We start from the raw sequence: 25,789 nt of genomic DNA, 5'->3' as shown, positions 1-25,789 counted from the left end.
GTCACGCGTGTGCGCGGCAGCGCTTCCGGCGGGCGGCGATGGCGGCCGCGTTCTGGGACTTCGGCGTGGGGGAGCGGAGGAAGGCGGGCGGCGACAGCGGCGAGGAGGAGGGCGACGACGACGGTGATGAAGAAGCAGAAGGGGGAGATGCGGGAGAGTTCACGCTGGACGAGGTGCTGCGCCTCGGCGGCACCAAGGTGAGGGAGCGGGGGGAGGGAGTGGGAGCACGTGGCGGCCGGGACCCCCATCCCGGGACGGGCCCTTGCGGGGCGCGAGGTGTGCGGGGTCCTACGCAGATGGTGGGAACAAGTTCTTTGCTCAGGGGCTGGTGAGGCACTGGGACACATTGTCCAGAGAACTTGTGGATGTCCCATCCCTGGAGGTGCCCAAGGCCAGGCTGCATGGGACTCTGAGCAACCTGGTCTAGGGGAAGGTGTCCCTGCCCATGGCAGAGGGCTTGGAACTAGATGGTCTTTAGGGTCCCTTCCAACGCAAATCATTTAAGGATTCTCTGGGGAAGCCTTGGAAGTCTTGGCAAACCTTGCACCAGATCTGCCCATGACAGCTGTGCCCTGTCTCCGCAGCAAGATTACCTCATGCTGTGTGCCCTGGACGAGGAGAGCGAGATGGTGGACGGCGGCAAGAAGGACACGATCGATGACCTGAAGGAAGGGGAGCTGGAGGCGTTCGTCAGCTCCCTGGGGCTCAACAAGTATGCAAAGAGTTGCCTGGTGGTGGAGGAGGATGAGGATGATGGTGGCAGCAGGGAGAAAGAGAAGCCTCCAAAGAAAGAGAAAAACAAGAAAGAAACAGATTGTTCTTCACGACAGGGGAAAAAAGAAAAAAAAGGAAAGGAAAAGGCAAGCAGTGTGAAAGACAGCAAAAAGAAGCAGGCTGGTGTTGATCAGGGCCAACAGCCTTCCGCAAAGAAGGAAAGGCTGGAAGAAGATTTTGAATTTCATGCTAGGCAAGCAATCCTGATCAAACCGGGGGGCAAGTGGTATGATCTGGAATACACCAACGAATTCTGTCCAGAGCCACAGAATCAGACACTTCTGTCCAAGTATAAGGCCCTGGCCCAAAAGCTGTACGAACATGAGACAGACCTGTTTAAGAATAAGACAGACTATCAGAAGGGGGCCTCTTCGGCATGGATTAAAACCGTTGTGTCCTCGGGTACCTTGGCTGACAGGATGGCAGCGATGACCCTTCTCATCCAGGACAGTGCTGTCCACAGTCTCCAATTTGTTGAGAACTTAATAAACCTCATAAAGAAAAAGGGCAGCAGGCAGCAGAGCCTTATGGCTTTAGATACTTTCAAGGAGCTTCTCATTACAGATATCTTACCAGACAATCGAAAATTGTGGTCTTTCTCACAGCGACCGCTTAACAACATAGTGCAGATGTCGAGTGGCAACAAGGATTCAAGAGACAGGCGGTTGATACTTTGGTACTTTGAGCATCACCTGAAGCTGCAGATAGCAGAGTTCGTGCAGGCCTTGGAAGCACTGAGCCACGATTGTCTGACAGCCACGAAATCCCGAGCTCTGGCAGTTTCCCACGAGCTGCTCTGTAACAAGCCTGAGCAGGAGAAAGCTCTGCTGGTTCTGCTGGTGAATAAACTGGGTGACCCTCAGAACAAGATCGCCACCAAAGCCTCTTATCTTTTAGAGACCTTACTTCACAAGCATCCAAATATGAAGGGAGTAGTGTGCAGTGAGGTGGAGAGGCTTTTGTACCGCTCAAACATCAATGTGAAAACTCAATATTATGCTATCTGCTTTCTAAATCAGATAGTCCTCAGTCATGAAGAAAGTGCGTTGGCTAACAAGCTGATAACTTTGTACTTCTGCTTTTTCCGGAACTGTATAAAGAAAAAAGATGTTGAATCCAAAATGCTCAGTGCTCTCCTTTGCGGGGTAAACAGAGCATACCCTTACGCTGAGACTGGTGATGAGAAAGTGAAAGAGCAAATGAACACCTTGTTCAAAGTTCTGCATCTTGTTAACTTCAGTACCAGTGTCCAGGCTCTGATGTTGCTGTTTCAAGTGATGGACTCTCAGCAGACTGTATCGGACAGGTACTATGCAGCGCTGTACAAGTAAGTGGCAGGTTTGCATTTTTAAATAAATTTCATTCTAAGAAGTTGTAGAAATTTCTTAAAATGAAAAAAAAAAATTGAAATTAATGAAAAAATAAATTGAAAATAAAAAAAAAATCAATTTCATTTTAGTTTAAAGTTGTAGAAACACTTACTTTGCTTTTAAGATCTTGATGGTTTTGTGTTTCGTTGGCTAAAAATTTCTGATGTTTTATAGGAGCTGGAAGAAAATGCATGTTATTTCTTTGATTTAACATGAGGATAAAAACAAAGACAGTGATAGATCCTGAGAACACATGTGCATTTCATCCTTTGGCACTCTTCTGGTGGCTTGCTTTACTTCCAGATGTTATTGGAAATTAATTAATAACTTTTTCTTCTGAAATCACTTTTACAGGTACTAGCCTGTAAATTTGACCTGTAAATAGCCTAAAATCTTGTTTCTTTTTGTCCTTATTTTGAGGAGGAGGACTATTATCTTCAATATTTTAGATTATTTAATTTGTGTAGCTGGGAACCCTTGTGTTACAAAAATATTGCTTTTTTTCTTGTCCCAGCTGATTGCTTAGACTCTTTAGAGGATCCTTACAGGCTTCTGTTTAAATGCCCAAGAGGAAGTTACTGATTTTTTAAAAAGAGAATTCAGGTTCCCTGAGAATGTGCACAATTTAAGGGCCTTACTCTGCTTGGCAGCCTGGAAAAAAATTGGAGTAGAAAATTAACTTGCCAGTACAAATGTCTGATCTGATTGTGAAGTGTGCTGATTTTTAACTATTTGCTTTCTTTTTTTAAACAAATCAGATTAGTTTCTTAACACTGTATATTTCAAATTTTGAAACTGTTTTCAGTTGAACTCAGTTTCTTTTTATTTTCTTGCAATATTTTGTTTACCAAGGAAGTTTTTTTTTTTTAATCCTCAGTGTCTTATATATATCCAGAAATATTACACAGCTCTTGACAGTTCAGGATTTATCTCAATGGTTTTGAGTACTGAGGAGCAAGCTGTCACTAGTTTTTTAGCTAGCACTCAGAAAATTGTAGGTATTTGTTGTCAATAGCAGTTGTTCTCCTGTGTGCATTGTGACAACCAGCAAAATTTCTCCTGTGTGTCCTACAGGAAGCTTCTAGATCCTGCTTTAGCAACGTGCTCAAAGCCATCCATGTTTCTAAATCTTGTCTATAAGTCTCTGAAGGCAGATGTCGTGTTGCGGCGTGTGAAGGCCTTTGTGAAGAGGCTACTTCAAGTCACTTGTGGACAAATGCCACCCTTCATTTGTGGAACCCTGTACCTTCTGTCTGAGCTTCTGAAAGTAAAACCAGAGTTAAGGGCCCAGTTACAGGATCACATGGTATAAGATGATTTCTTTATCTCATTGCTTTTTCAATAAGAGTAGTTTTCATAAGCACCTTTTCCTAACCTGTTCATTAGTAACCATTTGCTAAGATGTTTCTTGAGATGGGGAGGGACCATTATAGTTATGTGTTCTAAGCAATAAAGTTCAAGTTTAAGTGCTATATCAAGGACAAAAATCTGTATTTCTTAAACATCAGCCATATTTGTTTAAATTTTTATAAGTAGCTCATGAACTTTGTGTGGTTTTTTTTTTTAAATCAGAGTAAATCTAGAAAGGAAAAGCTGTTTGCTAATGCTTTTTGGGTTTTAGGGGTCAGATGATGAAGAGTGCTTTAAGGATCAAGAAGAGGCTGAAGAGGATGAGGAAAAATTTGTGGATGCTGACAAAGAAGTAGAAGATGAAAAGAGAAGTACAATGGAAAGTTCTGCTAAAACAAACAATTCAAATTCATCAGCCTCGTGGGTGCATCATCTGAATATGAGAGGTAAATCAGCAAGAAAATACATAATTTAACAGCTAGGAGTCTGTAACAGGGACGTGTTGGTCAAGAGTTGTTGTAAGATTAAGTGATTAAAACATTATTTTAGTTTTTAAATTGAAGTTTGGTTGAAAGCAACCAGTCAGAGCAATTTATCTGTTACCTCAGCAGCGATGAAAAGACTCTTGACTAGTGCATTTCACTGTGAAGGGCAGCTGAATACAGCCTTTTCCTGCTGCCAGGTGAACCCCTGGCCTGTCCAGCTGGGAGTGATGGGCAGCATTACTGTTATGGGGAAACAAGAATAATACTTTTGTAAAGGTGCCTGAAAAAAATTTGTTTTGCTCTCCTCCATCCCACAGGCAGGAAGAGTGAAGCATCCTATGATCCTATGCACCGAAGTCCTTTATACTGTGGTGCTGAAAGTACAAGCCTTTGGGAACTCAAGAAGGTAGGACATTTCTTGAATTGCTGTTGTTGAGTTTAAAAGTGTGGCCCTTGTATGAAGAGAGGAAAAAGAACTTGGTCATTCTTGAAGTAGCTACTTGAGTAACAACAGAAAGGTTAAAGCTGACACGTTGTTCAGCTTTAAGCTTGTATATGTTCCATACAATACTGATATTCTTGAGGAGGGAATAGGAAATTTTTAAGTGAAGATTTGGACAATAATAATATTTTTTGACTATTTGATCTTAGCTTTGATCATTAAAGCTTTTTAGTGTTGACTTAAATAAAATTGTAAGTGAAAATGTATTTAATGCAAATAAGAGATTAGAACTTGAAGGTCTTCAGTTGTTAAAGTACTTAATCAGCCTTGCACTACTATGTGTATGTCTGTTATTTGGTAAGTACAGAGTGGTCTTACAACATATTTTTTAATTAGAAATAAATTAATGACTCATGTTTTTCAGCTTTCTGAACATTTTCATCCGTCTGTGGCCCTGTTTGCAAAAACAATTCTTGAAGTAAGTGCTTTTGCTAGCTTGTTGCTTTGAAGTTTGATATTTTATGTTAGACATATTTTGCCATTTGAAAAAATACATTATAAAGTCTCCTTGCACTTCATGGGTAACTAGCAGCTCTGCAGAACTCTATCATACTCTCAAATGCCAAGCTTCTCATGGAATTACAATGTTATGTGTAAAGGAGACTGCTTACTAAAGTTTTTGTTTTGTAGAAATGTAGGTATTACATGATTCTTAAAGCTTTATTGGAGTTTCTTATGTATTTTTGTTTCTTTTTTAAATACGGGGAACACTACTACAGGAACAAATTATTTTTTAAATGCTGTTGTGATACCATGCCAAAACCACTCCAACTTTCACAAATATGTATTGAAAATATTTATTTTTCATTTGAATATATGGTATTGAAATGATGTTGAGTATTAACTGCTGTTAGCATGGTACATTGCAAGGCAGTTTATCACTGAAACAAAGCAAAGGAGGTGTGGTTTAGTTAAGCAAATAGTGAAATTGCAAAAAGAAGAACCTGGTCAGTGTTATGTGGTATAGTGTCCCCAAGTCTTTATCTTTTTTAAAGTATGTTTTAATGCTGTTCTTGAACTGATTGAGTCCTCTGTGTTTAGATGGTGTCTTTCAAAAATGAAGACCTTAATGGTTTTTGGCTTTTTCCTTCTTTCAGGGAAATCACATTCAGTACTCTGGTGACCCTTTGCAGGATTTCACGTTAATGAGATTCTTGGATCGTTTTGTGTACAGAAATCCCAAGCTCAGCAAAGGCAAAGGTAGGCACTTCTCTGTACCATGTCATCTTGGTTGTAAGTGCTGTCTGAATTGTCATTCTCTCAGATTGGCCTTGTCAAGTATTTGGGGTGCATGTGGTGGAACAGAGGAGTGGCATCAGTCTTCAGGGCTGCGAGAGAGATGCCTGCAACCCAGAACCAGCTGACAGCCACACCCTGCTGCCCCTCACACCCGCAGTGCAGAACTGCTCACTTAGCAGGAATAAGCAAGGGATAGGGAGATGTAAACACTGCAGAATGGTTGAGGCTAGAAGGGACCTCTGAAGTCATGGGCTCAAGCAGAGACATATAGAGCAGACTCTCCAGATGGCTTTTGAATGTCTCCAGGAGTGGAGACTCCACTGCCTCTCTGTGCAACCTGTGCCAATGCACAGTTGTGCTCACAGTGGAAAAAGTGTTTCCAAGTGTTCAGGTGGAGTCTCCTTCATCAACTTAGTGACCCATCACTTGATTCTCTCCAGTATGCCCATGTCTGCCTTATACTGGAGAGCTCAGACCTGGGCACGGGGCTCCAAATGTGATCTAACAAATGCCAGGAAAACCATCAGCCTTCTTTGCTGCAGGGACACAGTGTTAGCTCACAGTCAACTGGGTGTCTACCAGGACTACCAGGGTGTTCTTAGCCAAGCTGCTTTCCAGCTGGGCAGCCCCCAGTGTATACTGGTACCTGGGGTTGTTCCTCCTTCAGTGCAGGACTTTGCCCTTCCCCTTGTTAAACTACAGGAGGTTTCTGTCAGCCCATTTCTCCAGCCTCTTAAGGTCAATATGGATGGCAGCACAACCCACTGGTCTGTCAGCTGCTCCTAACAGTTCTGTATCCATAGTCATAAAATAAAAATTCTCTCTGATTTATATTCTGATACAGAAAACACCAGCAGTGTGGTAATGCAGCCAAAGAAGAAGCAGTTTATGAAGGATATGCAAAGTCTTGCAGGTAAGTCAGCCCCTTAAATCAGTTATGATGACTAAAAAATCCTTAGCTGGTTGATGTAGATGTGTCATCTGCACTGTCTATACTGTTTCTGTTAGCAATAAAAGAAAATGCCATCCATCAGGAGTGCAGTGGTCATGCCTGGAGTTTAGGATCAGACCTCATCTTCTTTTAAGGATGTATGGAATCTTCACAGTTGGAACTTTGGATCTATTGAATTATTTGAAGAAATAAATATGTAGGGAAAGTCAGTTATTCTATAGCCATTTTTATTCTGTTTGTTATGATTGAAAAATGACTTAAAATACCAGAAAAATTGATCTATATAATTATTTAAATCACATTAAGTTCTTTCATTAAATGATATGGATTACCCTATACAATACCACAGCTGCAGCTGTTGTTAGGATGAGTGTAAGGTGTCTTTGGCATTGTTATTTTGCTAAGAGTCTTCCTGCCTCCAGAAATAAGCTGCCTTTTGTCCAGTCCCACTGTTTCCAACAATTAAGAGTAGGATTTAGTTTAAGAACCAGCAGTTAAAAAAACAGAGCAAACTATCAGTAAAACATGCTGCTTGAGGACAGAAATACCATCTTCTGTGGCAGTGTCTCTGTAGCATTTCCAGGGATGTGCTTTTCCACCAGCTTTGGGTCTATTGTGTTGCAAAGAGGTTTTAGTTATGCAGATTAGTAAGTACTGATGTACTTTTATGGCTGGTTTTATGGCTGTTAAAGCTGAAAATAGAAATTTTAGCCTGTACACTTTGTCACACTTTTAGTTTATTCTGAGTTGAAGGAGCAATTTAGGAGCAATTCTGTCCTGACGAACATACTACTAAAAAAGAAATAAAATAATGGTGTAAGTTTCGAGATTAAAGAAAAGCATATTAGAAACCTGCCCCTGTCTGAAAAGTTAACAGTGTTGTTACATTGAAGATGGCTGAAACTGAGATTACACATTCAAAATCTTTGGTACAAACTACTCTTTTGTATATGGTCAAAATTGCCTTATGTGTTAGTTTGAAGAGGTTTTCAGATAAGCTCCCCATTATTGAATGGATGACACCATGTGTCTGCTTCTGTCTGTGTGTGCTGCTTAATCTCTGGAAAGAATAACCAGCATTTCAACTTGGGGTAAAATCAGTTCATTTTTTCTTTTTGCAGTCAACAGTAAGGAATTCCGGGCCAAAGATGAAAGCAAAATCCCAGTGGATGAAGTGTTCTTTCACAGGTAATGAAATACTTGTGAATGTTCATTTTAAATGTTGTTTTTTTAATGTAGTGCTATTAAAACCCACTGCATTTTGTAAGTATTCTCTGGTATTTCAAGTATTTGCAAATTTTTATTAATTTGAATGACTTAAGATGATAGTACTTTTCTTGGACGTAATTTTAACATTTGTCAAAAGTGCTTAGGAAAGAGTATCACCTATGAACAAAGTAAATTGGGGCTTGTAGTTTAAGTAAATTAAGTAAGCTGACATTACAATAGAGAAGCCTTAAGTAATGGGTAATGATGAATATCTTGTGGGTTGTAATTCTTGTGCATTAGAGGTATATATAATAAAAGCTGGACTATAGCTTGTTTATGTTATTAGCATCAAAGCTTATTAGAATGGGACAAAGCAAAAGAAAGTCAGAGGAGCTACTTTTCAGAGTATTTAGGTTTGTATTACTTATAGCTCTTTCTGTTTCTTTGAATTTCCTTTGAGATTATTATATAAAAATGCACTTGTAGTACTAAAATTGAAGTGATATGCATTTGGCAAAGGTTTGTTTTTATTGGATCAAAATACTGATTGCATCTGTCTCCTTAGGAAATTATTATTTGAATTAACTTCATTTATTTTAAATTAATTGATACTATAATACTGAGGAATATACTACTAATAAATAAATAAAATAGTGGTGTTAGTTTTGAGATTAAAGAAAAGCATCTTATAAACATGCCCATCTGAAAAGTTAACGGTATTGTAACATTGAACATGGCTGAAACTGAGATTACACATTCAAAGTCTTCTGTACAAAGTACTCTCTTGTATATGGTCAAAATTGCCTTCCATGTTTGGTGGTTCTTTAACATAAATGAAGGTGAAAATGACTGACAGAAGATAAAACTAAGACCCAAAAGAAGAGGGCTATGTGAGAAAATTTGGTAAAACTTGATGGGTGAATGTCGTCTTTATTTTTTTCCCAATTACATTCAAGTTGAATTTGATCCTTTCTTCCTTCTCAGTCTAAAGCAGAATTTTACATCTTTGTTGTGCTCTTTTATAAATCCATTATGTTAAAAATAACTTCTGCCACCTTTGGCCTGTGAAATTTCATTGTTTTAAATATTACAGTAGTGACTGATTCTTTGAAAAACAAAGGAAGTACAAGCCTCTTGATTTTAGATGTGTTTGAAACCATCATTTACAGTTTTCAACTGGCAACATACACGGGAAACAATTTGCAGATTTTTTAATTAAGAAGTCATAAAGATAATCCTCTGTAATTTTGTGTCTGAGTGCAATATATTATTTCAGATTTTATTCGAAGTTCGATAAGAAGAGAGAGAAACAAAAGCGTCTGGATGATGAAGAGAGTGTGGAAGATGTGGATGATGATGAATTTGAAAGAGCATTGGGTAAAGCTGTGTTCTTCCTTGCAGTAACTATCCCAGTATTCCCAGATTTTTCAAATTACTAATTTATCCTTTTTATAGTTCATATTGTGTAAAAGAACCAGGTAGAGGAATATGGGAGTGTGAGAAAACTGGCTTTCCAGTTGCTCTTTGTGCTATTGCAGACAGCAGTTCCTGCTGTGTGCTGTGTGAGCCACCTGGGTGGCTGTTTGAAAAGGCCTTGCTCCCACCACTGCAGTAGTCAGCTTGTTTGAGTGGCTGGAAATTGTCTGATTTTGAACTTACACTCACGAGTGGCAGTTCATGCCCTTTTGTTCCTAATGTAGCCTGAGTAGCCTTTTCTAACAGCATGTAACATTTGCCTCTACTTTTTCTTTACTGCTGGGCCTTTTTCAGTCTTGCTTACAGTTTCTCTCATAGTTTCTAACATCTTTCATGAGGTTATGAGTTCAGGAAGGTTATTGGCAAACTTCTGCAGTAGCCTTAGCTCTTCCTGTAGCATGTACTTTGCTTTGGAATTAGTGTGTGATTTGTTCTAGAATTTAAATTTGTTAGTGTACCAGAAAATGTCCATTTCAAATTTTATTTATATGTATTAAAAAAAAAAATCCAGTTAACTCTTCATAACTGTTTTGTACAGTATTTTGAGAGAATTCCACATTCTTTTATCAGGGTTCTTAGTGACTCAATTAATTTGGTCTTAGTTATGACAAGAATCTGTTACTAACTGTATTTGTCTTTTATTATTAGTATCTCTAATGAGAATTTGCTTCATAAATTCAGAAGCTTAAAATAATGACCCTATATCTGAAAATTAGGTATTTTGCAATGCTAGGGTTGGAATAGCTTGGGTTGGAAGGGACCATAAACATCAACTCATTCCATCCCTCCTGCCATGGGCAGGGACACCTTCCACTAGATCAGGTTGCTCAGAGCTCCATCCAACCTGGCCTTGAACACTTTCAGGGATGGGGCATCCACAGCTTCTCTGGGCAGCCTGTTCTAGTGCCTTACTACTCTCACAGTAAAGAATTTTTTCCTAATACCTAATCTAAACTCTTTCAGTTTGAAGCCATTCCCCCTTGTCCTGTCACTACATGCCCTTGGGAAAAGTCCCTCTCCAGCTCTCTTGTAGCATTCTTTAGGTACTGGAAGGCCACAGTAAGGTCACCCTGAAGCCTCCTCTTCTCCAGGCTGAACAACTTCAATGCTAAGAGAGGTGCTCCAGCTCTCTGGTCATCTTTGTGGCCCTCCTCTGGACTTGCTCCAACAATTCCATGTACTTGCTGGATGCAATAACTTGCATATTTCTTTGTAGTAATAATTTTTTTTTCTCCCTAGATACTTTTGAAGCTGCTGATAATGCTGTTGTTGGCCAGGATGACCTTGATTTTGCTAGGTAAGACTTCAGATTAGTTCTTATTCCTCTTGTCTTAATGTCTGTATAGAGTTTTACTCTGTGAAACTAGATAGATCTTTTTCAGAATGGTTTAGAATATCACCTTGCAAAAAAGGCAATATCAGATTTACATTGAGTAATACAGATTTTCTGCATGTCCCAAAATAGTTCATGATGACTTTCGCATGCTTATAGTCCTTAAATGAGACCTGTAGTATTGGATTGTCTTAATTAATTAATTAATTGTTTATTTTATACAATGGAGTGACCCAGTAAGCAGTGTAAAATCTTATTTTTCATTGTCTCAGGTTTCTATTTGAGAATTACCAAGTACAAAAGGAAGCAGAATGAGGCATAATGGCACTGCTGCCATAAGTACTGGCTGTAACTGGACCTAACACAGTTAATAAACTTTGTGAGATCCAGTGTCACAGAGCTCAGGTCTCCTAAGTCAGCACTTCCATTAATCATAGGTGGGAAAGGACCTTTAGATTCATCGAGTCCAATTGTAAATGATTAAGCAGCTTCTATTTTGCTCAAAGTATCTGTAATGCAGCGTTTGAATTTGCAGAGACATCCCTTGAGGCAACAGCAGAATTAAAGTCTGAACTCCTAGTGAAACCTGAAACATTTTTGTGATCTTGACTGGTGTTCAATAGAACAGTTTGTGTTTTACAGAAAAGACTTTCTGAAAAGGAGCAAACACACAGAGGAGATAAAATACTCAAGCTGTCATTTCTGCTAATTTCAGAATAGGATTCCCTCCAGAACTTCTTAAAAAGGGTTGACTTTTATAACACAACTGCCTACACTAACGTTGAAAACATACTTGAGTGTATAATACGGATATTTTAGGTCGCAGCCTACATTTGCAGTAGTTTGCAATGATGTTGAACTTTCCTAACATAGTGTTTGCCAGTAGATAGATGTCATCTAGATGCAAACAGTATTTTTCCAGATGAAGTGCTAAGCTTGTTATATCTTCTTTTAGTAATATAAAAAAAAATCCCAAAGGCGGCAAAAAAGGCCAAGGTGGTGAGGGATCTGGTGCTGACTGGGAGGATTCTGATGATGAAGATGACTTCAGTGATCTGGATGATGAGGAGGTCTCCTTAGGAAGTATGGAGGAAGACTTTGAAGAGGATATGGATGAAGAGGGAGGTGTATTTATGGATGTGTCTGAAGATGATGATGACCTAGGTAAAGTGCCATTTGTTACCGAAAAACAAGAAGAAAAAGCTTAAAAAATAGGTTACCTAATATGTAACTTCATATGCAAATTCCAGTTTAGTTATCTAGGTGGGAAGTTTGGCTTTTAAGCAAAGAAATAACAAGTCCTTCTCTGTACAATGAAGTCTTTAGGAGAAGCATTTCCAGGCACAATCTCCTAGGTGAGAATGGGAAGTAGACATCAAAAACTTCCAAATGAGACATGTTTCTTTCATTCTGAAAATTTATACACAAATAACTGGCTTCAGTAGGCAGAAATATTAAAAAAGCTCAAGGAGAAAAAAAATCTGGTAATTGATAATTTTTGTATTTCTTTAGACATAGTTAATGCTGATTTTTTTTAGATGAAGTAACTTTTATTAAATTGGCTGTCTCACAAGTAACAGCTTACTCTTGTAATATAGCTATGCACTCAAGTTTTTAATACCACTGGAGTAGTAACTGATTCTTGTACCTGCATGGTTTTATTTTTTCACCTGAGAAGCACAGTTTACACAGAATATAGTGCATGTGGCTGGAAAAGCAGAGATTAAGTACTCTGGAGTATTTCAATGAATAACTAAAGGTCACAGGAAGATGACTGAGGGTAGAGGAGGTAAACTGTTCATACAGTTGTTAACAATTTTTCATGAGATTATTATTTCACCAAACTTACCATGCAGACATTCGAGGTTTACCTAATGCCTGCTTTTAGCTTTTGTATTTTATGTATCATGTATCATTCCCTTCTGGTACTATGGAAACAACATAAAGAACAGCACACCAAAGACCAGTTTTTAATGGTCCACCTTGAGGAAATACTAGATTTGCTTGTGTGCACTGCCTTTTAAAGACTTGGACCATTATGACAAGTATGCCTATAAAGGAATTTTAGTCTCTGCTGCATTTTAAATACATGTACATGGTGTGAAAATTGGAGACTGATGTATTTGGGTTTTTTTCCTATCAGACTCAAACAATGACAAGCAACTGAAATCCGTCAGTAAAAAGGGCAAGAAAAAGAAAGATTTGAATTTTGCGGGATCACTGGAAGGTAAGAAAACACTGCCATAAAAGCTTAATAGAAATAAAATAGTCCAAAAATCTTTGGAATAGAGGGATTTACTACAGTAGATTATCACATTTTGGATCTAGATTCAGATTTGAATAAACCATAAATGGAGGTTGTCCCCAGCCAGCATAATTCAGAGTAACAATCTGCTGTTGAGGAGGTGAGAGTTGAAGGAAGAATTTTGAAGAAGGATGATGTTATACTGGTGGTCTGTGCATCTGTTACACCTGATGCACAGATTTGTGTTATTTAATTATTGGTTGGAAACTCTTTTTTCCCCTTTTCTTTTAGGGGAGGTAGGGAACAAAGATTTTCAACAATTGCTAATTCAGATGATCTCATTAAGAAAAAGTTCTAAGCATTTAAAACATGGTAAAACTTTTTTTTACTGCCTTTGGGAACTTGAAGTTGTGTCTTATAAGAGTAACACTCTTTGTTTGAAGGATCCAGCCGAGGAAAGAAGAGAAAACTCCAAGATGCTGGTATACTGGCATCTGCAGAAGAGGTGAGTTTGATCAGTGTTTAACAAAAAATGATCAAGCATTTCACCTGTTGCTTTGTAACACAATACTAAAATTGCTCTCTTTAAAGTTTGGCTATCTGCTGGATGAAAATGCTGGCTCCAAGTTTGACAATATTGGAATGAACGCCATGGCCAACAGAGATAATGCAAGTAAGTACATGCTGCAAGTAGCAGGCAGTTGTAATGCTGAAATTTCCTTCTTTCCCTTCAGGTTCTATACATGAAAACATGAACCACCTTTAACTGGAGTACAGGGTCAGAAACCACACACAGCAGGAACAATAGCTCAACAGCAGTAAGACCTGACAGTTTTCTCCAGTGACAAGAGATGCCCAGTGCTAAATAATTACATGGGAGTAATGGTGTGAATAAGGCTTCAGAAAAGGGAGAGGCTGTCAATGTCCCTTTCACACTGTAAACAGGGAAAGGCAGGATGCTCTTTGTCAAGCATTTGTGTGAATTCTGCTCAGGTGAAGTGTCCTTGATTCCTTGGGAAGGGAAGGCATAAGGTACTGCTGTCTTTACCTACCTATTGGACTGTATGCTTGCAGTACCAGTGAAGCAGAAAGTAGTTTTCCCAAAGTAATTCTAATGAATTACATGTGTATATGCTGGTTGAATAAACACTGCTCCTAATGCAAATGTGTCTAGCATTAGTAAAATACAAAGCAGTATCTAAAACTCTGAGATGGTAGGGTTTGTTTTGTGAAGTAAAAAAACTACAGCTTTCTCAAAAAAAAAGGCAGTTTGCATTTTATTAACATTTATAAATACAGTATTCAAGTTTTAACTTTTACATGATTGATCTGTATGCCACTTCATGGTCAGACGTATCCATCGGCTCCTTATTTCTCACTTTTCCTCCTACAGATGTCAAACAGATCCAGTGGGAAATAGAGCGTGACAAGTGGCTTCACAACAGGGATGTGAAAAGCATCATCAAAAAGAAGAAACAGTTCAGGCACAGAGGGCTGAAAAACAAGTACAAAAGCAAGAAATCAAGACGATGAATAGGACGTCTTGATGTGGACATTTTAAAAATAATTATTCTTAAATAGTTTTTTATTTAATCACACATCTTTCTTACTTCAGTTCTTGCTGCTTAACCATGTCATCTGGTCATTCTCTCTTATGCCATGAATTCCAGACCGCTCATTGGATTTGTAATAAACTGAAAAATAGGAAAATCCTTGTCAAATCTAAGTGAGACATATGGGATGAGCATCCCCTTTGTGGCTGGTTATTCAGTGTATAACCCTCCAGCTCTGAGATCTCTATCCAACAGTCTGACACTCCAGCCATGCCTTAACAGTAAAAACTTCTGCAGTGTCTCCTGGGCAAAGTTTTAAGCCATCCTAAGCTCAGTTGTGTATATTAAGATGCAACAGAAGCTTCAGCCATCCTTCTGCCGCCAGCGACTGCAAACTCACCTTCCAGAATTGATGGAAACCTCTTCTGCATTGTGTATCTGAAATCTGACAAGATAAATCACAGTTACTTTCCCAGCATATATTAAGATGAATAATTAAATGCACTATTTTTATAACTAGAGTTGTTTTATCAAAATTTGTTTGAGCTCTTTAGTTAGAGCCACCATTAAATAACGTGATAGGAATTTATTTTTTTAAAATAATTTCAGAGACTGTTTTCAGGTTACTCATACATGCAGCCCCATCATCACAGTGTTTCCTGAGCTTCTTCACAATTGTGATAACCAAGTCCAAGCTACAGATTCACAGGAAGCTGCATGCCTCTCATAGACTGACATGCAGATAAAACCAGGAAACATTTGTGTCTTCGTACAGATTTAGATGTTCACTGAATCATTCCATGGGCCGCTCTGACAACCCAGTAGAAAATCACAACAGGTTTATGCTATTTTAATTACAGCAGCTCGTAAAAGGATGTTAACCACTCTAGTACTAACACAAAGCAAGCAGTGAAAGCCTCACTCTGAGTTCACTGAGCTGTCAGATAAGCTCACTGCACCTTATGGAACTGCAATTATAGAAAATATGCAAATGCATGTAAGAATTGCAAAAGAGGAGGAAAAAGTCCCAACGATGAATGCCCAGCATCAAGTTACAATAGGCTGAAAACATCTGTTCTCCATATTTTTGTTACATATATTTTCTAAAAAAAAAATACGAAGATGGCTGAAATTTAACAGCCCAACATCATCTGAATCCGGGAAAACAAATGCAAACTGATTTGAAGGTGAAGCTCACCTTGTACTTGGCATGAAGACCACACCACTGAAGTGGGTGGATTCTTGCCCTCCCAGCCAAAGCAGCAGCTGCCTTTTGGCTCGCCCTGACCCTGCAGGTAGCAGGAGAGGCTTTTTTCCCGAAAGGACACAGATCTGTCTAACCAGTGCTGCACCCTGCAGAGCCCTGCATGCAAAGTAAGGCCACTGTTCTGCAGAGCAAACCTTGCAGTAACCAAACTGCTGCTTCGCTTATTCCTTCTGTGTTACCTGGGCATGGGTAAGTCTAAGAGACCTGAGGGACTGAAGCTAAATAATCCGGGAGACAACGCTGGCTGTCTCCTGCCAGCCGGTCTGTCCTCAGCCTGGGAAATGTCAAATCGCAGAGGCTGCGAGACCCAGACACAGCCAGGACATCCCTTCAGGGACTCAACACCACATGCCCGAAATAGGACTGATCAATTCCTGCCTCATTTCTGGACAGCCTCTCTCCCTTCTAAACCCTTATCTGGCCCGATGCTGTTACTATAAAACCGCGCAGGATTCCTTTTTGTTCCTGGTGTGGTGGCGTGCTGCCCCCCGAAGGATTGCTCTTGGGCTTGGGTTTGTAAAAGTACAACAGCAGCTGGTTCTTCAGAGGTAAATCCTAGGGCCAACGAGCCAGCCCCGTGCGCCTGCACTCCCCCAAGCCCGGCTCCTGACCCCACACGGCAGGATTTCCTTACACAACCCGGGCGGTGCGCGGTGCGCCGCGGGCACCGCCGGCGGCCCCCGCGCGAAGGAGCCTCCCCTGCCCACCCCTTCGTCCCCGTCGGGGCGCGGCCCCCGCCCGCCCCGCCGCACCTTGGCTGCGGTCCATGGCGCGGAAAAGCAGGAGGGCGCCGAGCAGCCCCGCCGCCTCCAGCAGCAGCAGCCCCCTCAGGACGCGCCGCGCCATGGCCGGGGCTCGGCGCCTTCCCCCGCCCGCAGCGCTGCGCAGGCGCCGCCGCTCCTCGGCCGCAGGGCCCGTCATGGCCGCGGCCGGGCCGCTAAGGCCTCCCGGCGGCCAGCGGTGCAAAACGTGAGCTGTGTAAAAATGTTCTCAAAAAAGGACGGGCTTTGCTGGATATCCGGCCTAATCAACGAGAAAGACATTAATCCGTGAGACAGGTCGCGGGTGACAGGCGAGCGCTAAGTGATGGCCAGGTGTTAGAAATACAAACGACTTGTCGGTAGAATTGCCTTGTTAAGGTTAAGGCGTGATATGCTTCAGTAATCTCAGATCTAGGGAGAGGTTCATAATGCCAAACGAGAAGAATGGACTACTGATAATGGACACAAAGACATCCAGCAGAACCTCCAAGATAAGGAAGAAACTGATAAAGCAAACTCAGCTCGACTGGGTAAAAAGTAATTTATGGCAGGGGCAGACTGTGACCGCCAACTCATGGCCATGGATCCAAGAAAACCACCGACCCAAAAGAAGAGAAGGACTGAGCATGTTGACTGATTAGCATGAGAAGACAGGCAATCGTTAACTAATAGAAGATGGAAGACTTAATTAATAAGGGAACAATGTCACTTAAAGCCAATGAACACTAATTCCTTAGTTTGCTACATTGTATAAATAGTAAAAACTTTGGGTAAACCTTGAAGCACTCAGGTTTGTGCTACTCTGAAATAAATCAGTTTGTCTCCCAAGTGTCAGGAAAATTAATCCACGATGCCAGAGGTTTATGTCCAAAAAGAAGACAGAGGAATCCTGTAACTTTATTCGAATAAAGGCCATGAGCATTTCCCATGGGATCTCTCAAATTGTTGGAGGACGCAGCCCCCTTTTTTGTCCTAAGTTCCTGTCTGCATCTCCCTCTTCTTTTTACCCATTGGCTGAGGTGCTTGGAAGGCACAGACTTCCCAAATCGCCTCCTCTATGCTCCCCTCGAGTATGGACCCCCTTTTGTTATATATAAGAAAGAAAAACCTATTAATAATTCTGTTAAGTCTTTGTTCTTTTTCTCTAGAATCAGGAATTTAACACAGCCTTGGCTGAGCAATAGTCTGTGTTGATAGTAACATTTTCTAGAACTAAGAGTTTCTTCTGTTGCTTCCCTATCTGTAAGTTCTTAGCCCTATCTACAAGCAGATTCACATGGTCTGTTTGTAAAGACACGGTCATCTTATTCCTTGCATTTTCATTGTCTTCTATTATTCATATTGCTATTAACTGGTATTACGGGACTGACTTTATTGCCAAAATAAAAGCTCTTCAGATTTTCCTTAATAGGGACTTAATTTTCTTTGTAAGATGCTTTCCCCCTCCTCTGCTAGTGTTTTGTAAGATTAGATAGAATATTTTTGCTGCTCATTCTTACAGGGTGATTAATTTTCCAATTATCTTTTCCCTGGTGGCTGAGTTTGCAAGTGTTGCTTGTACTCAGTGGGATTTCTTAGTAAAGTAATTCCTGCTCTGAGGATTTTAAGTGAACAGGATCAACCCAAGCAGCAGAAGCTTAGGGTTGTTGGGGAAAACATGGATCCAAGAAAGGAATTAATAGCATTATCATTGTAGCAGTTGTGGCTCTAACCAGAGAGGGTCCTGGGTCAGGGTCTCATTTAGCATATAGAATTTGCATCGTTTAGCAAGTTCTGATCTGGAAAGAAATTATAGTATATTTAGGGGCTTGAAAAGTATGCCTGTAGTGCTTAGGGTGAATTTATAGCTATTATGAGACAGAACACTGAACTGTAAGAGGCCAAATAAAAAAGGAGCAGACACAAAATGCGAAATATGCATCTTTGTTTTAAGGAGCCTATTAACTGTGGGAGGATGGATTGTAGGAGAGTAGAGATAATGCTGAGGGCAATCTTACCCCTGAGGAGTTGCAGCTGTACTAATTACCAAAGAGCAGGAACAGCCTTGTCTTTAATAGGTCACAGCTGTGTCCAATAAGGATGGGTGTTATAAAAGAGTAGATTAGCTGTTTGAGAAGAGAGCTGGAGTCAATTGGCTGTGCTGCTGTGAGGAGTAAGGGTTGGGTGTTTGGGACAGGTAGAAGTCAGCCAGCTGTGCAGAAAAAAAAAAAAAACAGTCAGTTCTGTGAGAAGCTGTCCAGGGGATCTCACAGAAAGTATGAAAGTCTTACAGTAAGATAATAAACCAATGGTGACAGTCAGTTACTCTCCACCGTCAATTGGTGTCAAGCACCAATGCCAACAACTGGTGGCCCATACAGGGATGAGTTCTGACACATAATCCCTTTGGGTTTGGGTCCAGATTCCTGCTGGACCCTTCACAGAGATTGTTTGTCATATCTTGGCACTGGCTTTTATTTCTCATAGAGTTGGATGAGTTCAGGTGTGGAGACATGATATGAATTGTCTCTGACATGTAGTAACTCAGTAAACCTCTCCTGCTCAGGGCAAAGGACGAGTGGATAAAAAAAAAAAAAAAAAAGAGATCTCACAGTGTTAAGCTTGGACAGTCTGTGGTAGCTCAGTAGGGGAATATTTTACTAAACACCACTGCCAGTTGTTCAGTAGGAAGGGAGGTACACAGCTCCCCGTGGTTTGCTGAGGAATGCAGCACCTTGTTACCTGGTAGGCACTCTGGTGGAAAAGCCTGTATGCAAAGTTTCACAGTAGAAATGGGAAAGCAGGAGGGAGAGAAAATGATGCATTTATGCAGTGCAGCATGGTATCAACCAGGTAAATATTTTGGATTTTTTTTCCCATTTGGATATTTTCTTCTACCTTTTAAAACTGTGTTAAATAGTTTTCTTGCCCTAATTTCCTATAGCTTGCAAATCATGGTGAAAAAAGGCAAGACTAGAGGAAAAAGAATAGAGAGAAAGATTACCTGCCCCAGTCTGAAACTAGATATTGCTGTGTTCCCTCTTGCCCCTTGATGGGATACTTGCACCCACCAAGCCATAGTGTCACCAGGCAGAAATAAAAATGTTTCTGTAGGTCTCTTTCCATCTTGAACCAAGGGGCCCTGTTGTCTGGCTTCCTCTTCCAGCTTCTTGGGTATTTTCCGTGCTGGGCTCAAACTCTTTGGCATTTGCCGTGCTTAGATGGTCATGAATGTGTGTGATGAAGGAACTTGCATTGAGGCCATTCAAAAGCTTTGTTTCTTAAAGCTGTAATATTATCCTCATCCCTTTTACTTGTTAAGTTAAATTACAGCAAGGTCTCACTATACTAAAGGTTTTTCCCAACTCACATGTGTGTAGTAGAGAGAGAAACTGATGCAAAGGACTGTTGATGAAGCATGGATTAAAAACAGTGGGTCTTCAGGAATCAGTAGTTCCCAGGGATGGCTCATACGGTCGAGAAGCCATTAGGAAATTTAGAGACTGGGAATTTTAGGTTTATCAATTGTAGCTTTTTGTTAAAATAAGATTTGCTTTTGTGCATGTCTTGGCAGATGTGAGTGTGGCTTTGCACGTAAATGGGAGAGTGATATTGATGATATCCATCATACTATGTCTTGTATTAATGATATTAGGTAGTATATAAATGATAAATGTATTATAAGACATTGTATAATGTGTACGTGTTATATATATTCCTGTATAAATGACATGTATTAGCTGCTTCCACCCAAGCATCTGAGACCCTTTATGTAAGATAGGGTGGAATTTATTCCTTTCTGGGAATTACTTTCCACAAAAAGCACGAGCTGTTTGCGCTGTGTTTTCTATGCTAGTGCATCTGGCAGCTGTATTCACATGGGACTCGCTACAGGAGGCAGTGGCAGCTCGACAGCTCCATCGCAGGGGGCCCGTGGGAAGCCTTCCAAGCACTTCCCGACAAGGACACGGGGAGGGTGCTGTGGGTCAAGGTGAACACACTGTTCCCTTGCTCTGTCCTGCCAGCAGTCGGCAGAGCAGCACTGGGGCAAGTGGGAGTCACGGAAGCCTCGGGGAAGCTGGCTCCGTGGCGCAGCTCCAGAGCTGGCCACAGGCTCATGCTGGGACGGGATGCAGTATGAGGGAGGCTTTACTGCAAGATGCCTTCCAAAGAGTCAGGGGCGGGGAAGGATGCAGGTCTCTGGGGGACCAGCTCTTCTAGCACTTGTTCTGACACGTGCTTTACGGACACAGCTACAGGCACAGCTGACGACATGCACTGGCAGTGACATTGAAAAGGTGACTCTGCTTTGCCCCTGACCCAGAGCAGCAGAGAGAGAGGCAGACACTTCTCTCAGCAGAATGAGTGGAGTTTCTTGCTAATTCCTTCCTTCTCCTACCCAGAATCTTCCTATGTGTCGCTCTGTAAAAGACGGGAAAGGTTCTGTCATTTTCTACCACAGACTATGTTATGAATATATAAAAAAAAATTAAGTGCATTGTTGAGTCAGTTCTGCCTCCAGAAGTGATTCAGGAAGGTCACAGTTACAAAGCTGTTGAGGTTCTCATTAATGAAAAACATTACTTTGTTTATAAACATTTGAGTGCTTTGGTGTTGTCTTTTGATGGCTATTATACTGAATTAAGCTTTGTAATGAGAAGGCTCTGACATCTTACTTAAACCTCTGACATGTTTTATTTTGTTCTCTGGCTTTCTTGGTGCAGGTATGAAATGGCTTATCTAGATTTTAAATTATCTGATATTTACAACTGTCCAGAGTATACATGTAAGCACAGAACTAATTTTATTAAATGTGGAGATCCAGGTAAATATAGTTTTAGTAAAAAGAAATTGTCAAACCATTTAAAACTGGTTTTTTTTTTCCTTTCTCCTGCACAAAAGTTATTAAAATGAAGTCATGCAGCAAGTAAGGCCATTTCTCCTAAGACAGGAAAGAAGATAATTTTGGCTGACTAATGCCTTCTGATTTAGGGGCTCTTTCACACAGAAAATACTCACAAATCATTGCTGCACCTGTGTAAAAAACATGTTCTCTCTTGTGTTTCTGTTTAATTCTGAAGAGGATAAAATAGATTTCATTTCTAAGGATTTTGATAACACATCTGAATTATAATCACCTCCCCAAGTCTCTTTTCAAGGAAATAGGTACAGTGTTTTTTTTTATTTTTCCAAGAACAAGCCTCATCTCTCTGACAGTATCAGTGTGCAGGGCTAATTCTGGGACCATATCCTTTTTTTGCTCCCAAGCAGGTGGCACTGAGGGAAAACAACTTGGAGACAGTGGGAGTCTCATGATACTTGGGCTCTCTTAGCAGCCCCTACAATTTACAGTAGCCTCAGGGGTGTTGGAGTTGACATAAGCAGGGACATAGGTAGAGCTGTTGCAGTGCTCTGAAATTGCTGGAGTGTCGTGATTTCCTTTTTTATGCAGCTCTTTTCTGTGCACAGTCATGGTGGGAATGAATGTGGCAGCAGTGTCTCTGGGACATTGGCTGTCTCCTTGCAAAGACTCACGAGGTTAAAACTTCAGTGTTTCTGGTACTTGGTCACTGAACACTGGCAGATACTTAGTGCTTCCAAGATGCACCACAGAGGAAATTAATAATTAGTTAAGGGATAGAGATTTTTTCCATGAATTTTTGTAATTTTTTACTGCACGGGGCAGGAAAAAATAAAATGTATCTGACAAAAACATTTAATGTGTATAATGTGTTTTCAGAAGTGTTTATGCTTCTCTGTGGATTATAGTCTCTTAAGGATATCAAGAAAATTATTGAAAATGGGAGATGATTATGACAGCTGTGGTTTTCCAGTTACATCTTTCTACAGTTGCTTCATGACATAAATAAACAAACCTTAGAAGTGGTGATAAGGGCTTTAATATGATAGTTATAATTTTGTTCTACATGACTTTATTAATAAAATATTTTATAGCTCCCAGTATGTTGTTGGTTGCAAAATGTTTGGTTATACTCTCACTTTGGTTGTCAGGGTAGATGAGTGATCTAAAATTGTGGCCTCTTTCTCCCACTCCACATAGTAGTGCTGTTTCAAAACCCTAAAGATACAGCTGTTTCATTTTTCCATTTCCGTAACAATGGAATGCAAAGTGTCCCCAATTACAGCTCCAGGGATGAGTTCTTCTCATGATTCATGACAGATCTGTGTTTTTACATATCCTGATTGTAGCTGAAAAGGCAATGGAAAAAAAAAAAAAACAACTGAATGGGGCCAGTGGGAAAACAGCTGTGCCATAATTAATTTCCTGATGGCTGTATGTCACAATCAAGGAGGCAGCTGAATGCTAGAAGGGGAAAATGTCCAAAAGATGCTTTGCTTCTGGTTATTTGTTCTTCCAGCAAAGGGTGAGAGAATAACATGGCAGCAGGACAATGGCATTGGGTCAACATTCTACCACTTAGTTTTGGAGGAAATGCTGCAGGTTCAAAGTGTTAATAAAATGGCAGTTTGTTTCTTTAGTGTTTCTCCATATTAGGCCAAATACCTCATCACCAACCCATATTTTAGATGTCAGGCTTTGTCTGTTAAAAAATGTTTACAGGACAGTATAGTCACAGAAGGGAAGCGTTGAGTGAAATTCATGTTTATGTGTGGAAACTGTTTACCTACAAAAGTTCAGAGGAACTCTTGCCATTCTCCTGTACAGACAGTACCACAGAAAGGACAGGCTGTTCTTTTTGTCTGCATTGTTGTAATTAACAGGCAACAAAAGGCAATTCTTCAGTTGTCCAAAAAACTGTACCGAGTTAGAAAGAAAGATCACACCAATGCTTTTTTCCCCTCTTCTTTACAGTCAGCTGGGGATTCTCTTTTGATCCTGCAGTCACCTGGAACAAACACATTGAAGATAAGAATATTATGGTCATAATATATGAAGACCTGAAAGGGGTGCAGCAGATGCTGTTTACTGACAGCCAAAACACATCTGAGCCCATTCTTTGAAATCTGCTGAAATTAAGAGGAAATGGCACAGGTTTCTGAAAAAGCAAAACCCAGTTGATTTTAGCGACAAGTTGAGTCTGGCTATACAGAAGCAGAGCTCCAGAAAACAGAAATGCAACACAGAAAACAGTGAATGAAATTAGTAGATGATGGCAATGCTCATCCCAAGTGGGTGACTCCCTTGTTTAGAGGGAGCATATTGCACATCTCGCTTTCACTGTACTGCTTTCAGAACCTGACTGCCAGTGTAAAGCAGATAGCTGCATTCTTTGGATTCTCACCAACAGCTGAGCAGATCCAGGCCATTGCAGGAAGGCACACTTTCCAGCCAGGAAAAAGCTCAGGAGACTCATGGTGCTGTTGGTTTGATTCTTTTCCATAAAGGTAAATCTGTTTGTATTTTGCCAGAGGGATGAATGCTCTTTGTCTTGGGCAGACAGGAATTTGGATCAATAGATGGTTAATATTTATGTATAGTTTTTAAGGCTGGCTGTTGTTTAAGAAACACTGATTGTGCTTCAGGAATCTTGACTGATTTCACCCCAAGGGCCAGTACCATACAGTAAAGCCCCGTATGATATGATGAGCAGAAGTGCACCCTCTTCTTGTGGTATGCACTAAGCACCAACTAAAACAAAGAAGAGTTTTATCTTGGCTTCTGTGACCACTGGGGATAGCCAATAGACTGAGTGCCTCCACAGATCTTTCTTCAAACCCTCAGGTTTGCCTATGGACCACAGTAAATTCACAGAATCTAGATGCTCCATGGATTGATCTGTGTTTTTTAGCCACGGATCAGGCTAGAACCTCAGACAGCCCCCAACTGTGGGCTCTCCAAAATCTAGGTTAAAGGTAGACTGCAGCTTAGAGCAGTGTCTGGTTGCAACAAACAAAGCTATTGCAGTTAAAAGCACTTTTGAGCTTTCTGGGTTGGTGTCACAGCTGCTGGTCACCTTTTCTAGTCTTCACAGCTGTACAAGGTACATGCCAGAGCTATGAAGACAGAGCAGTAACTTCCTGTGGTTGCTTTATGTTCACATTCTATTGAAGACACCAAACATAAAGCAAATGTATTCTTCTGTCAGATATTTTTTCTTACAGGAAAAAAAAATCTGAAATATGATAAGAGAGAAAAGTTAGTATTTTGTTTTAAATTATACACTTTGGTTGTTAGAATCAAGGGTAATAATTTCCTCTTCTTTATATTCAAGCTGTTTTTGGAGACTGGAAGAATGTTTTTGCTGAAGCTCAGAACCAGAAATTGGCTGCTAAATTCACAGTGTGCTTAGAAGTAGCTAAGCTGGGAGTGAAGTTTAAATATGATGTGTATTGCAATGCCTGAACATCCTTTGCAGACAAAAAGCCACTAATGTTCAGGCTGTTTTTCATTCACTTTGAGGAAATAAAACAGAAACCAGGACAACATCCAGTTTAAAATTTTGAATATCCATGTGATTTGCAAACCTGTTTCTGCTGGCTTAATTTACACAAGCAGTCCTTGCTTGAGCACTTAGTATCATTGAAGGCCACTGGGCTCTCTCAAACAGCCTGAAGAGCTTTGGCCTCCTATGTTTTTAGCACTGATTTTTAGCTTTGATCTCTTGTTTCTGGTAGAATCCTCTGTGAAATATATATGCAGTAATTAAAGCTGCTGAAATAATTGGAAATATATTCAGTAGGTCGGAAGTTATTTTCCAAGAGTTGTTTTAAAGCAATCTGAAGTGTCATTTTGATTCTTAATTTCTAAGTTCATGGGATTAATATATAATTTCAATTTCTAGGTTCATGGTGTAAAATGAAGTTTCAGAAAGTCTTGTAGTTGCATTTTGCTCCTTTGCACATTTGCACTGTGCTGATCAATATAAGAAAAAAGTAAAAGGCTTATCGGTAAAAATTTTCTCTCCCTTTCAGCAATATTGTTTTTCTTTCCTTTGATAGTTTGAGATCACTGGAAATGGAGTCTTTGCCCGGGTTATCTATATTTACCTGGTTTTCTTGGGTTACTTCATGCTTAAGAGTAGTACATATGATCTTGGAGCCAGGAAATGGACTTTTCCTGGATATTTGTCTGAGAGCTTTGGGCTGTTGCTGTCCAGAACAGAATGACTGTGCTTTGGTGGAGCCAGAAGACCAATGTGCACAAGATGGTGTAACACTGAACAGCGTCACAAAAAGGTGTCTTTTTAGGCTGCAGTTTTCCCTTGAGAGGCTGGTTAAGCACCAGTCTTTGGCAGCTGGTTGTTTTTCTCACCAGAGACACTTCTTTATCTCTGAAGAAAAGGAATCCAAGGGAAAAAGTGCTCGGAGAAA

General features: G+C 40.4%; 3 protein-coding genes across 3 annotated transcripts; 2 read left to right on the top strand and 1 right to left on the bottom strand.

Annotated features, from left to right (window-relative positions):
* Positions 1-38: 38 nt before the first annotated feature.
* Positions 39-15,007, top strand: CEBPZ (CCAAT enhancer binding protein zeta). The gene is made up of 16 exons (XM_053938727.1): positions 39-197; positions 585-2,101; positions 3,219-3,450; positions 3,766-3,940; positions 4,297-4,385; positions 4,846-4,899; positions 5,579-5,681; positions 6,565-6,633; positions 7,794-7,860; positions 9,158-9,258; positions 10,597-10,654; positions 11,646-11,854; positions 12,834-12,917; positions 13,379-13,440; positions 13,527-13,608; positions 14,329-15,007. Exons 1-16 carry the CDS (start codon positions 39-41, stop codon positions 14,466-14,468), a joined length of 3,201 nt encoding a protein of 1,066 aa, XP_053794702.1. The 3' UTR covers positions 14,469-15,007.
* On the bottom strand, positions 14,191-17,884 carry CEBPZOS (CEBPZ opposite strand). Its single transcript, XM_053938728.1, has 4 exons — positions 16,508-17,884; positions 14,889-14,933; positions 14,546-14,629; positions 14,191-14,429 (listed from the first exon to the last, which is right to left on the bottom strand). Exons 1-3 carry the CDS (start codon positions 16,674-16,676, stop codon positions 14,547-14,549), a joined length of 297 nt encoding a protein of 98 aa, XP_053794703.1. The 5' UTR covers positions 16,677-17,884; the 3' UTR covers positions 14,191-14,429; position 14,546.
* Positions 16,675-24,821, top strand: SULT6B1 (sulfotransferase family 6B member 1). Its single transcript, XM_053936790.1, is given in 9 exon segments — positions 16,675-16,724; positions 20,070-20,134; positions 20,352-20,691; positions 21,603-21,661; positions 22,560-22,661; positions 23,331-23,425; positions 23,712-23,806; positions 23,808-23,863; positions 24,691-24,821. Coding segments are annotated over 9 exon segments (993 nt in total).
* Positions 24,822-25,789: the final 968 nt, after the last annotated feature.

Source organism: Vidua chalybeata, chromosome 3 (assembly GCF_026979565.1).
Source record: "Vidua chalybeata isolate OUT-0048 chromosome 3, bVidCha1 merged haplotype, whole genome shotgun sequence".
NCBI classification, from domain to species: domain Eukaryota; kingdom Metazoa; phylum Chordata; class Aves; order Passeriformes; family Viduidae; genus Vidua; species Vidua chalybeata.
This window is presented reverse-complemented; position numbering and strand designations above follow the sequence as displayed.

Coding starts and splice junctions, on each gene's coding strand:
- CEBPZ (XM_053938727.1), top strand. CDS start 39: ATGGCGGCCGCGTTCTGGGACTTCGGCGTGGGGGAGCGGAGGAAGGCG. Junction 3,941..4,296: donor GCATCATCTGAATATGAGAG/GTAAATCAGCAA, acceptor TCCATCCCACAG/GCAGGAAGAGTGAAGCATCC. Junction 12,918..13,378: donor TTTTGCGGGATCACTGGAAG/GTAAGAAAACAC, acceptor CTTTGTTTGAAG/GATCCAGCCGAGGAAAGAAG.
- CEBPZOS (XM_053938728.1), bottom strand. CDS start 16,676: ATGACGGGCCCTGCGGCCGAGGAGCGGCGGCGCCTGCGCAGCGCTGCG. Junction 14,934..16,507: donor CGCCATGGACCGCAGCCAAG/GTGCGGCGGGGC, acceptor TTATCTTGTCAG/ATTTCAGATACACAATGCAG. Junction 14,630..14,888: donor GTTTCCATCAATTCTGGAAG/GTGAGTTTGCAG, acceptor CCTATTTTTCAG/TTTATTACAAATCCAATGAG.